The sequence below is a fragment of the Erinaceus europaeus genome, chromosome 8 (genome assembly GCF_950295315.1).
Source record: "Erinaceus europaeus chromosome 8, mEriEur2.1, whole genome shotgun sequence".
Lineage (NCBI taxonomy): Eukaryota > Metazoa > Chordata > Mammalia > Eulipotyphla > Erinaceidae > Erinaceus > Erinaceus europaeus.
In genome coordinates, this window is record NC_080169.1 from 123,387,728 (window position 1) to 123,400,853 (window position 13,126).

The 13,126-nt window shown below is 62.0% G+C and overlaps 1 protein-coding gene across 8 annotated transcripts in view; it reads right to left on the reverse strand.

Annotated features, from left to right (window-relative positions):
- Window positions 1-3,404: 3,404 nt before the first annotated feature.
- KMT2C (lysine methyltransferase 2C) overlaps window positions 3,405-13,126 on the reverse strand; it is a 146,194-nt gene continuing 136,472 nt past the window's right edge. For 6 of the 8 annotated variants that reach the window (XM_060196824.1, XM_060196823.1, XM_060196827.1 and 3 more), the window contains 8 exons: window positions 11,370-12,483; window positions 9,255-9,391; window positions 8,704-8,846; window positions 7,643-7,811; window positions 7,052-7,168; window positions 6,814-6,887; window positions 6,301-6,409; window positions 3,405-5,175 (listed from right to left, as the gene is read on the reverse strand). In XM_060196824.1, the coding sequence (XP_060052807.1) occupies window positions 5,083-5,175; window positions 6,301-6,409; window positions 6,814-6,887; window positions 7,052-7,168; window positions 7,643-7,811; window positions 8,704-8,846; window positions 9,255-9,391; window positions 11,370-12,483 (1,956 nt within the window). In that variant the 3' untranslated portion in view covers window positions 3,405-5,082. The remainder of the gene's footprint in view (window positions 5,176-6,300; window positions 6,410-6,813; window positions 6,888-7,051; window positions 7,169-7,642; window positions 7,812-8,703; window positions 8,847-9,254; window positions 9,392-11,369; window positions 12,484-13,126) is intronic. The other 2 variants (XM_060196829.1, XM_060196826.1) reach the window with 1 other exon arrangement.

Genomic DNA, 13,126 nt, shown 5'->3' on the forward strand with positions numbered 1-13,126 from the left:
AGCCGAGCTAAGCTAAACTCAAGGTACCCTAAAACTCACAATGCTGTCTTTATATATACTTGCCAAGTAAGGTGGAAACAGGATGTGATATAGAGAGGGTGGAGAGAAAAGTGACTGGTGAAAATCAGTGTGACAAGGAGGGGGCAGAGCAGGCGAGAATCCTATCACTGAACCACCAATGCCCTGGAGGGAGGGTGGAACTTGTTAACAGTGGTTATGTAAATAGAATGAAGTGGTTATGTAAATAGAATAGTGTTAAGCAGGGGGGATTTAAACCAAATGACACAGAAGGGGTCTCATGCATACCAACACCCATTTCAGTTTCTCTTTGTCCTGTCCAATGAAATGGAAGAAAAAAAAAGGCCAGGAGCAGAGGCTTCATAGTGTCATTCCTGAGCCCCAGTGACAACCCTGGGGGAAAAAATAATAATTCGTTGGTGGTCAGGCAGTGGCGCACCTAGTTAAACGCTCACATCGCAGTGCGCAAGGACCAGGGTTCAAGGCCCGGGTCCCCACCTGCAGGGGAAAAGACATGAGGGGTAAAGCTGGGCTGCAAGTGTCTCTCCCTCTCTGTCTCCCCCTTCCTCTTGATTTCTGGCTTTATGGAATAATAAATAAGATCTTAAAAATTAACAGTAACTTGTTGGGGGCCAGGAGGTGGTACCCATGTCGAGTGCACACACTACAGTGCACAAGGACCCGGGTTCAAGCCCCTGGTCCCCACCTGTAGGGAGGATGCTTCATGAGCGGTGGAGCAGGGCTGCAGGTGTGTCTTTAGTTTGTCCCTCCCCTCAGTATGTCTCGACCCAGGATAAGTCAACAGGTGTAATAATAATATGTCGCCACGGTAAGGCGGGACCTAGCCGGTGACCAGTACAGAGAAGGGGAGCGGCGGCCGGGAAGCTCGCAGGACGCTGGAGGTGGCAGCACGGCCCCAGGTCAGTTCAGACCTGAGTGGGGCCGCCAGGCGCAGCGAGGACCCCGGGCTGGATCCTGGCGGGAAGAGCTGCCCGGTAGCCCGTGTTTCGTCGGCTGCCGCGCAGGCTCCGGGCCCGGCACCGCACGGGAGGCGCCGCAGCAACGGGAGAAGCTGTGTTGCTGTGTGACGAAAACAAGCGGGGGGGGGGGGGGGGCGTCCCCTAGGGGACAGTCAGGACGCAACCCGGCAGGCGGAGCGAGAGCCTTCCTCCCACCTCCCCTGTGTTGGGGCCCCGAGTTCAAATCTCGGCCCCGGGGACAGAGGTGTCGTGTCTCTCCGTGTAAACACGAGGCCGGGCTCGCTCCCAGGGCTCTGCGTTCGCTTCACGAGAGAGAAGCTGGGGCGGGGGGGGGGGGCAGGGACCCCCGGGAATTCTGGGGCGGTTTCGGAGAGTCCTCACAGCTCACAGCTGCAGAGTTGGGAAAGGAGGGAGACGGGAACCACACCGCCCTGTCAGCCCTCAGTCTCATGCCGGCCCGAGTGCAGGCGGGGCAGGAGGCCAGGCCTGTCCACTTAGCTCCCTCAGTCCCCTCAGGCCTCTCCAGTCCCCTCAGGTCTCTCTGGTCTCCTCAGGCCTCTCCAGTTAGAGAGGGGGAGGAAGGAAGGGAAGGAAAGCAGAAAGGGAGGGGAGAACAGCTACAAGGGGGCAGGTGGCGCCTACATGGGGGACACAGGTGGCACCTGCTGGTTCCCCACCCCGTTCCCACCTCTGCCCCCCCAGCAGTGGAATGGAGGGAGGAGGGAACCCAGAGTCCCTCAGCTCAGGCTTGTGCCCCAACCCTGAGGCGGGAAGCCCCTCTGCTCTGGGGTTAACATGCCCTAAGGTGTTGATGTCAAGCTTGGGTGGTGGAACTTCCTGCCTGAGGGGCCTGAGGGGAGCTGAAGAGGCTGAGGGGACCTGAGGGAGTTGAGGGGCCTGAGGAGGGGACGGAGTGTGGGACTGTGTGAAAGCTTGGTAGAGCTTAGGGGAGCTCTCCCATCCCTGGATGGAGGTCTGGAAAGACACCCCACTTGTTAGCCTCTCTCCTTATAGAGATGAGCCAAGAGGGAAAAGTCTCCCAGACTCAGTTTCTCCTTGTTAGTCTCTCAAGCTCACAGGAAGCCTACAAGCCTCTCACACTTAGTTTCCCCTGATAGCAGGCCACATGGCTGCCTGCTTTGGGGTTCACTCAAGGTTCACACATCCACTCCACCTTCTGATCATATAGGAGAACACACTCCATCACACATCCCGGCAGTGAGACCCCATATTCTGTTTACTTGTGCCCTTTGCTATCTGTGATTCACATCAGGTTTTGTTTTTCTTCTCTCCCTCACCTTACTGGTTTAACCCCTATGCTCCTCTCAGATACCTTTGGATAATTAACTCGCCTGCATCATGGAGACTAATCATTTTGACCTTTATGTATCTCATCAATTCTTGTCATACCAGCCCCTACCTTGGGGGCAGGCTGACCTTTAAGAAACCTGTAATTTCTGACACGTGAAAAATGTTTAACTCAGTATAAAATCCTGTGCCCTTCTCCAAATAAACAGATGTTCGTACCAGAATGTCTCCCGACACCTCTTTCTAATTCACACAGCCACTAGAGCTGGTGAGGGAGGGTGGGAGGCTTACCCCTCCTTTGGAGCCACTCCACGTGAGCCCAGCAGCTGAGGGGATTACTCTCCTCCTCCCTCTCTCCCTGCTCCCTTCTCCCTCTTCCCATTTCCCTCAGCAGTGGCAGGGCCGCCTTATTAGGGGCTGAGTCTGGGGAGGGGTTGGCAGGTGGTGAGGTGCTGCCAGGCCTGAAGGGTGGGGGGCTCCCCACAGGCAGGCGGCTGGGACCCCCAGGTCCAGGGCAGGACTCCCCCCACATACATATCCCACAGCCCCCGGCTCTGTGGCCCCACAGGGACCTGGACGCCCACTCCCGTGGGAGGAGACGGACAGAGGGGTCGGACCACCGAGCTGGGGAGAGCCCCTTGCCCTGCGGGCTCTGGGACTTGTGCAGGGCCGGCTCCAGCCCCGGGTCTGAGGCCCACAGCTCTGCCCGGCACTGGCCTTTCAGGTGGATTCCCAGGACGGCAGATGAGAACCCCAGGGGCGCAGGGGCCTGGCAGCTGGCGCCCACTGCTGACGGGGGAGGGCCCCCAGCAGGCCCCGCACCCTCAGGCCACCTGCCCAGCCCCCCAGGACTTCGGCTCAAACCCCAAGGGACAGAGGTGACCAGCCGGCCGCACCCCTCTAGCCGCCCACGGACTGAGGAGACGCGTGTGGGGACAGAGCCACGTTCAGACAGTGACTCTGGGGGACAAAGAGCCGGTCTGCAGCTACCAGAGCACCAGCCTCCCCCAGGACGGCCAGAAGCGGGGGCCCCCTCCCTCCCGGATTGGGCTGCGAGGCCCTGGGTCCCAGAGCTGGGGACAGACACCCGGGCTCTCGTAGATGTAAAATATTTTATTTGTAAATGGTGGTCTTCTAAATCTGTGTCCACGAATTCCAAAACCCATAACACTCTGTGTACTTCAAAAAATTCAATTTTGCCAACATTAGATACTATTATACAGAACAGGAAACAAAACAAAACCCGGTAGGACAAATACTGGTTAAGGATGTCAAGAATATCGTACAAGAGAAGAAAAATATCCAGGAAACAAATTTCATACAGCTATTTATCAAGAGAAAAATATATACACTGATTTTTTTTCTGTAAGATAAAAAATACATCATGCCATGTACACTGCGGCGGCAGCCCACCGCAGACTGCCCACCGCCCGCCGGATCTGTGCACACAAAACCTCGTGGGTACGCAGACGTGAAGTGTCAGTACCAGAACCTTACGTACAAAAGGAAAAGCTATCACCTGGTTCGAAACGCCGATCAGGATTCTACAGGCAAACACAAAACAGCGTGTTTTATTAGAGAAATGTAAACAGTTCATACAAACACGGTTTAAAATTAATCTTCCAGAACCTATTGCCGTGGGCGGCAGCTGTGAGCAAAGTCACTGCTCTCCTCTTTTTTTTTTTTTTCTTTCTTTTTCTTTTTTCCAGATTCCTGTGTTAGCTAGAAGGCGAGAGCGTTAGAGAGGGGGCTTCCTGCTCTATGCGGGCCTGTTCCGTTTCACATGATTCCTTGCGGCTGGAAACAAAGTCCTAATCACAACTACCTGTGCGAAGAAGACAGACCCAGCCTCCCCCCAGGGTGCTTGGCAGGCATTCACAGTTATCACGAGTCGTAAGCACAGGAAAACCTGACTGCAGAAGTAGGACTGCAGCCATGAGAAAAATGAGTCTTAAGTTACCAAAACAGCCAGAAAAGGCGCAGCCGTGGCCCCACGCGCCATCCTACCCAGGGAAAGTGTAAAAAACAACCAAGTGCTAAGAGACCGCAGTTTCCAAAAAAGCCCAAACACTAGGTTGAAATTTTGGTTGTTACGGAAATCTCACGGCAAGTCCGGAACACAAAGACATCTCGACATCCCTTCTCAACTGAAGTGAGCACCAGCTGCCGCGAGCCTGGGAGCATTTGGTCAATAACTATTTTTATACTGCCTTTTCCTCCGAGTATTTACACGTCTGTACAGAGTAACAGGGCTTGTTAGTTCTGCAGGGACAGTAGCAGCTCGGCTTTCTTCTAACTTTTATTTAAAAATAGCTTCATTCACTTATTCAATAATAAATACAAAAAGTTTCTCTTATTTTACAGAAATCAAAAACTACAATAAACTGACTCATGGAATCAAGTATTTAAATGTTTTTAGTGCAAGTTATTACCCCTTAGCTCTATCCCTAAGGAAGTCATGTCAGTACATTCCTTGTTCAGTGGTGTCTACTTTATGTAAAAACGAACTAGAGGACCTGCCCCCGTCTCTAAGGCGCGGCCAGCACTACGGGCTGCTGGTGACCTCAGTCCTACATTCATGGCCCCTGCCCCGGACCCTCGGGAACCCCGGAGCCCCAACCCACCGGAGCCTGCGAGGAAAGTGCTGGGCCGCCCTGGGAGCCCCGGGGAGGTGGGGGTGGGGTGGGGGGAGGCCCGGCGGCCGCCCCAGCCCCTCACAGAGCGGGCCTCTCCGCGGGGTCGGGGGTCGGGGGTCGAGGGTCCCGGGCTGGAGGCCTCAGTTCATCCACTTGCGGCAGTTGACGGCCCCGCAGTGACAGGGGATCTTGTGCTGGTCGTCCTCGAAGTCGAACTTGTAGTCGTAGCACAGCTGAGGGGAGACGGGCGTTGGGGCTCAGGGCTCGGCTGGGGCTGCCACCCCGAGTGACAGGGGCGAGGGGGTGGAGCCGGCTGCGGCTGTCACCCCCCCAGGGGAAGGGGCTTGGGCTCGGCTGGGGCTGTCACCCCGAGTGAGAGGGGCATCGGGGGTGGAGCTGGCTGGGGCTGTCACCCCCCCCAGGGGAAGGGGCTTGGGCTCGGCTGGGGCTGTCACCCCCCCCAGGGGGAGAGGAGCGTCAGGGGGTCGGGCCTGGGGGGGGGGCGCCACGCTTCGGAAAGAGGGGCCCGGCTTGTGTCCAGCCACGCGCCTTCCCAACAGACCACAGGGAGGTGAGCAGGGCCTGAGGCCGTGGGGTCCATCCTAGATGCTCCTTAGCTAGAGCTGGGCAGCGCCCCCACCCCCAGTAGAGAATGGCCAGGGCTGGGCAGCGCCCCCACCCCCAGTAGAGAATGGCCAGGGCTGGGCAGCGCCCCCACCCCCAGTAAAGAATGGCCAGGGCTGGGGAGACAGCACAGCGGCCCTGGGTTCAGTCCTGAGCACCAGCCGCAACCAGAGCAGGGCTCGGTCGTTGTCTTCTTTAAAATTTTTAAATTGTCTTAGTTTTATTATTCCACAAACAGCCAGAAATCAAGGGGGAGGGGCAGAGAAGGAGATGGGGAGAGAGACAGAGAGACACCTGCAGCCCTGCTTCACCACTTGTGAAACTTTCCCCCTGCAGGTGGGGACCGGGGGCTTGAACCCGGGTCCATGAGCCCTGTACTGTGTGCGCTCAACCAGGTGGACACCGCCCAACTCGTCTCTCACTAAACGTCACTAGATTGGCCACGTCTCTGCCATGTCTCTGCCCTGCTGTGGAGGCCCCCATGGGTGTCAGAAGCCTGGGGAGATCAGGTTCACCCCAGAGGGAGGGGACCCTGGGTGGGGCTGGGGGTGCAGGAGTCCTCCAGGGACGGACACCCCAGCACCGGAGACGCCTCACCCTGGGCTGTGGTGGGGGCCTGAGCAGGCTCCAGGTAGAGCCAGCAGGACCCCACACACACACACACACACCTCCCTGCCTCCCCCAGCCCCGCCGGGCCCTCCCTCCCTCCCTCACCTCCTCCCTCCCTCCCTCACCTCCTCCCCCTTCTGGATCCTGCGGCTGGAGCTGATGATGATCTTGTGCCCTCTCTCAAACGTCACCACCTCCGCCACGCAGTTGGGGGCACAGGAGTGGTTGATGTACCTGCGGGCAGGTGCGTGAGTCCTGGGGATGGGGGGCTCTGCTGGGGGCACCCCATAAGTGTCCACATACCCTGTACACACCCTGCAGCCCCCTCACCTGCAGCCCCCTCACCTGGCAGGGCCCCTCACCTGGCAGGGACCCTCACCTGCAGCCCCCTCACCTGGCAGGGACCCTCACCTGCAGCCCCCCTCACCAGGCAGGGACCCTCACCAGGCAGGGACCCTCACCTGGCAGGGTCCCTCACCTGCAGCCCCCTCACCTGGCAGGGCCCCTCACCTGGCAGGGCCCCTCACCTGCAGCCCCCTCACCTGCAGCCCCCTCACCTGCAGCCCCTCACCTGGCAGGCCCCCCTCACCTGCAGCCCCCTCACCTGGCAGGCCCCCCTCACCTGCAGCCCCCCTCACCTGGCAGGCCCCCCTGTGAGCGTGGCATCAATCACGTGGTCATTGTCCATACGGAACATGTACACACCGCGGTTCTGCAGGGAAGACAGGCTTCACCTTCACACCCACTCGGGGCCTCCAGGGAGCTGGACGGAACGGCGCCTCCCAGATGGGACGGCACCCCCAGGACAGGGCAGCCCCCCACCCGGGACAAGCAGCCCCCCGGGACAGGGCAGCCCCAGGCCGGAGCCCCAGGCACCTGCGACTCGTAGAGCTTCTCCTTGCGGTTGGCCACCTCGTTGCGGATGACGGTGCCAATGTACTCGATGACCATGGTGTGCTTCTCCATGTCGCGAGCCGCGTACAGCCCCAGGCCCTGCGGGACAGGCGCTCAGACCCGGAGCACCCCCCACCCCCGCACCCCCGGACAGCTCCCTGGCCCTCGATCACAGGGGCCGGACCGCATCTGAGCGGTGGCCTGCGGGACAGAGGCGGGCAGGCGGGGCCACGGCCTCATGGAAGAGGGGGGGCTAGGGAGGCTGAGCAGCGCTCCAGTGCACAGGGACCTGGGTTCAAGCCCCCTGGTCCCCACCTGCGGGGGGGGGGGGTGCCTCACGAGTGGTGAGGCAGAGCTGCAGGTCTCTCTGCCTGTGTCCAGAGCAAAATGAAACCTAAACTATGAAACAAGAGAAAGGAAAAACAACCGAGACACAACAGGCTTCCCACGGGCGCCCTGCACGGGACCCGGGCTCGAGGGCCGAGCGTTCTGTCTCGGCCTCTGTCTCCCGCGTGCGAGCCGGAGGGGGACCGGCCTGCTCAGCTCGGGCCTCCTGGACGGGGCTCCGCACACCTGGATGCGGCTCCTCGCCAGGTAGACGTTGGACTTCCACTCGCTCTTCATCCTGCGGTACTGCGAGGACTTCGAGTGCACGAACTGCTTGCTGTAGGGTGCGTTCAGCTCCCCCGTCACCGTGCTCTGGAAGGACTTGGAGGTGCTGGTACTGTTCAGTGTGTGCGGCCTGCGGGGGGACCAGGGGCTGAGGGGTGCGGGGCGGAGACCACGGGCTGAGGGGTGCAGGGCGGAGACCACGGGCTGTGGGGGGGGGACCAGGGGCGCTGAGGGGTGCAGGGGGGAGACCACGGGCTGTGGGGGGGGACCAGGGGCGCTGAGGGGTGCAGGGGGGAGACCACGGGCTGTGGGGGGAGACGAGGGAGGCTGAGGGGGTGCAGGGGGGAGACCACGGGCTGTGGGGGGAGACGAGGGAGGCTGAGGGGGTGCAGGGGGGAGACCACGGGCTGTGGGGGGGAGACGAGGGAGGCTGAGGGGTGCAGGGCGGAGACCGCGGGCTGTGGGGGGTACCAGGGGCGCTGAGGGGTGCAGGGGGGAGACCACGGGCTGTGGGGGGAGACGAGGGAGGCTGAGGGGGTGCAGAGGGGAGACCACGGGCTGTGGGGGGAGACGAGGGAGGCTGAGGGGGTGCAGGGGGGAGACCACGGGCTGTGGGGGGAGACGAGGGAGGCTGAGGGGGTACAGGGGGGAGACCACATGCTGTGGGGGGAGATGAAGGAGGCTGAGGGGGTGCAGGGGGGAGACCGCGGGCTGTGGGGGGAGATAATGGGGGCTGAGGGGGTGCAGGGGGGAGACAAGGGGAGACATGCTGTGGGGGGAGACGAAGGAGGCTGAGGGGGTGCAGGGGGGAGACCGCGGGCTGTGGGGGGAGATAATGGGGGCTGAGGGGGTGCAGGGGGAGACAAGAGGGAAGACGGGGATCTGCAGGGGGGAGACGAGGGGGGCTGAGGGGGCACAGGGGAAAGACCCGGGGGCTGACAGGGTGTGGGGGGACGCAGAGGCGGGGGCCACAGCCGGCACGGCGGGCAGTGGAGGCTGGGCCGTGGAAGGAGCCGGAATACCTTAACACGAACCTCTTGACATGGGCGCTCATGCGGGGCTCACAGCGCGCACAGCCCGAGGGGTTGACGGCCAGCGGCAGCTCCATGAGCGGGTTGCGGCCGTAGCGAAAGGAGTAGCGCTCGCAGGCCTCCACGCCAGGCAGCTACAGGACGGATGGATGGACGGACGGGCGGGCGGGCGGTCAGCCCCTGCCCCCGTCAGCCCCGGGGCCCGCCCTCCCCAGGTGCGCCCGAGACAGGACGGGGACAGGGAGCGGGTCCGGGGCACACAGTGGGCACAATACCCGGCCCAAGTACCCAGCTCAGCGCCACATCATGGTGACTTCCTCTCCCGCTGCTCCTCCCGCCTGTGCCAGTCTGACCCACGGCCCCCCAGAGGAAATCCCCCAGCGCCGCCCGTGCCTGGGACGCCACCTCCCACCGGAGCTCATCCGTGAGACTCAAGAGACGCCTGGGATGTGTGTGTCACCCCTGGCGCTGGGCATGAGCACCGGAGGCCGGGCACAGGTGGGCACCCAGAGGGCGGGGGGGGCCACAGGGTGGTCACTCACGGATTCTGCGATCCGGGCCACGGCTGAGACGGTGAGGCCGAACAGGTCCTCCCCTTTCAGGTAGGCCGGGAAGAGCTGCAGCATTTGCGACTTCTTCCTCGCGCACGCCACGGGCTCCAGGATCTTGTCCCAGACACCTGCATGTGCAGCACAACACAGCAGCCTGCTCTCAGACAGGAAGCGAGGCGGAATACAGTCCCGGGGGCTTCCGGACGCCTGGCGTCCGCGCTCGCCTGCTCCACTGTCACAGCAAGAATGTGGAAATGGGGCCGGGGAGACGGCACGGGGGGGTCTGCAGCAGACTCTCCTGCCTGAGGCTCCGAGGCCCCAGGTTCGATGCCCAGCACCACCATCCGCCAGAGCTGAGCCGGGCTCTGGTGTCTCCATGTATCTTTCTCTCTGAATCTCATTAAATAAAAACCTAAGTTCGTAAAAGCGCACGTGCACACGCTGGAGAAAAGGGGCAGTGGGTGGGAGGTGGCGTGGTGGGGAGAGATCTGGATTCTGAAGCCTGTGGACACAAGTTCAATCCTCAGCACAGCGTGTGCCAGAGTGAGGCTCTGGTTCTCTCTCTCTCAATAAACAAAACCAAAGACAGAAAAAGAAAGAAAAGGGGGTGCGGCTGTGCACACCCGGCTAAGCGCGCACACACGAGCACGCAAGAGAACGCAGGTTCAAGGCCCCACCCCCCACCTGTGGGGGAAAGCTTCCCGAGTGGTCGAGCGGGTCTGCAGGTGTCTCTCTGTCTCCCCCTCTGAATGTTTCAATTGCAAAAAGAAAGAAGGAAAAGAAACGAGACGGGGCAGGGAGATTGTACAGTGAGAGCACAGGACGTGTGGGCTGGAGGCTCCAGAGGCCCCAGGTTCCATCCCTGGCAGCCCCCCCCCCCCCCCCAGAGCTCGGCAGAGACCTAGTCTGTCTGTCTGCTCTCGGATTCTCCGCACCATCTTTAGGGCCGGCTGGTGCAGCTGCCGTCACGGGGCCCACGTCAGGCCTCTGCTATCTGACCTCTCCGTCTGCAAAGAAGTCCACTTGGGGCAGTGAAGCTGAGAAGGGACAGGGGGATCTTCCAGAGAGCAGACGGGAAGGGAGCGCTGGGTACAGCAGCTGGCCCCGTGTCGGCGGCCTCCTCCATCAGCAACACCTGCCGGCCCCCGCCAGCTTTCAGCTGGACACGCACTGCCGGTGTCTCTGGGTCAGCTGCAGAGCATTTTCTCACAATGCCGTCCCCCCCGAGATCCACCCCCACTGCCCCGGCAGGGTGGAGCTGTGTCTTGTCATTCCTCTCTCCTTTTTTAAAAAAAATATTTATTTATTTATTGGATAGAGACAGCCAGAAATCGAGAGGAAGGGCAAGACAGGGAGGGACAGAGACAGACACCTGCCACCCTGCGTGTTCACCACTCGCAAAGCTTTCCCCCTGCAGGTGGGGACTGGGGGCTTGAACCCCGGTCCTTGCGTCATGTGACGTGTGCTCAACCAGGTGCGCCACCACCCGGCCCCCTACTTCTCTCCTCAAACAGTAACAGAATAGAGAAATAAGTTAAAATCTGGATCTAGGGGGTTGGATTGGTGGCACAGTCAATAGGGTGCACACGCAAGGTCCTGGGTTCAAGCCCCCATCCCACCTGTGCTACAGATGTCTTTCTGTCCCCCCTCTCCCATTTGTCTCTATCCAATAAATAAATATAAACAACAAACAAACAAACAAAAAGCAGCGGGGCCCGGAGGGTTGTGAGCAGAGGTGCTGGCTCACTGCCCAGCTCCTGTGGACGGAAGCACCCTCGCTCCCTGGGGCCGGGCCTGAGCAGACACCACACACCTTTTCTTTTTAACTAGAGCCCCGCTGAGCCATGGCCGCTGCTGGTGCCGGGGACTGAACCAAGAGCCTCAGAGCCCCGGGCAGGAGAGCCTCTCTGCAGAACCGTGATCCTATTTCCTCAGCTCTTTATCATTATTTCCCGAGAGCCCCACTGAGCCCTGGCCGCTGCTGGTGCCGGGGATCCAACCGGGGCCTCGGAGCCCAGTCGGAACCACAGGGCAGCCTCCCTGCACAGCCCCCGGGCCGGGGGCCCCCCGCCAGCTCGTGACGCCGGCCAGTCACCCCGGCCCTACCTTTGGGCGAGGAGCCGCTGAGCACCAGGTCCTCGTGGCCCTGCTCCAGCACGCGCACCAGGAAGAGCGGGCGGCCGTCCTGCTCGGCGATGGAGCAGAGGTAGCGGCAGCGGCGGTGCGGGTGGCGGGTGCTCCAGTAGAGGCGGCTGGCCTCGTAGCCCACGGGGAAGAGCGCGCTGGGCGAGTGGAAGGCGGCCATGTGGCGCGGCGGCAGCTGGCCCAGCGCGTGGAAGATGAGGCTGCCCACGCGCAAGGTGTGCTGGCGCTCGCCCCGCTGCACCAGGCCCGCGATCTGCCGCACCTCGTCGCGCTGCACGTACACGCGGCGGAAGACCGCAAAGTCGCTGAGCTCCTGCTCCTGTAGCCCCTTGGGCCGGTGCGCCGGGCACAGCAGCGTCTTGTCCTTGAAGAACATGCAGGGCACGCGCGTGGCGCAGGGGAAGTGGTAGACGTTGGCGCAGCGGAAGCGGTGGCAGCCGCTGGTGGCACCCGGCCGGTGGCAGGAGGCGCACTTGACCTGCAGGCCACGGCGCAGCGCCAGCTCCACGTTCATGAGCGCGCCGGCCTGCGTCTCGTACACCTCGGTGGACCAGAGCGCGCAGTTGAGGTGCACCCACAGGTCCAGGTCCAGGTTGAGCAGCCGCGCCGGCCCGTCCGTCCGCCCGTCGCCCTCCTCGTGGCAGAAGCAGCAGCGGCGGCCATCGCGGGGGGCCGGCTCGGGCCTCAGGGGGGTGCCCACCTGCTGCAGGGCGGCGTCGGGTTCGGCCTCGCCGGGGGGCGGGCAGGGGCCGCGGGGAGCGCCCGCCTGCGGGCTCCACTTGCGCCACCGGAGGCCGCGCCACTTCTTGGGCAGCGGGCGGCCCTCGTCCAGGCCCCCGGGCACGGCGCGCGGCCGCGGCTTCAGCTTGACGGTCACCTTGAGCTCGTCGGGCCTGGCCTCGGCGTGGGCGGCCTCCAGGGCCAGCGGGAAGCTGGGCGGCGGCGAGGCGGGCGGGGACGGTCGCTCCCGGGGCGCGGGCAGGCGGTGCACGTCCAGGCTGGAGGTGTTGGCGCTGTACTGGTGGGCGGCCCTGGGCGGCGTGGCCGTCAGGGGGGACTGTGGGGGCGCCGGATCCTGGGGACGGAAGGAAGGACAGACAGACAGACAGTGTGTGTGTGGGGGGCCGGGCCCGCAGGGCACACACCCGGCTGCGCTGGGTGCTGCTGGCCAACAGAGCTGAGTGAGGTGGGGTCACCTTCTCCACAAAGCCAGAAGGCCAGAGAACGTTCTGGCCAGGACACCCCACGGGCCACGGCAACAGCTCTCTGTGGCGGGGGGACAGACACATGCCCGGCCTGTGCACGCTCCTGGTTTGGGCCTTGTGTCACGAAGCAGCAGCCCTGACGCCAGGGGAGGCTTCTGTGCTCCAGCTCACATGTGCTCTCTCTCTCTCTCTCTCTCTGTGTGTTTCATTTGCTTTACTTATTATTGGATAGAGACAGGTAGGAATTGAGAGGGAGAGAGACAGACACCTGCAGCCCTGCTTCACCACTTGGGAGCAGTCCTCTCTTGCAGGTGGGGACCAGGGGCTTGAACCTGGGTACTTGTGCACTGTAGTGTGTGCGTTCAACTAGGTGCGCCACCACCCGGCTGCTCAGCATATTCTCTCTCTCCCTCTCCCTCTCCCTCTCCCTCTCTTTCTCTCTCTCTCAACAGGAAACGGGCTGGTGGTGGTGTGAGTGGGATGCAAGTGCAGGCCACACCTGGGATACCTGAG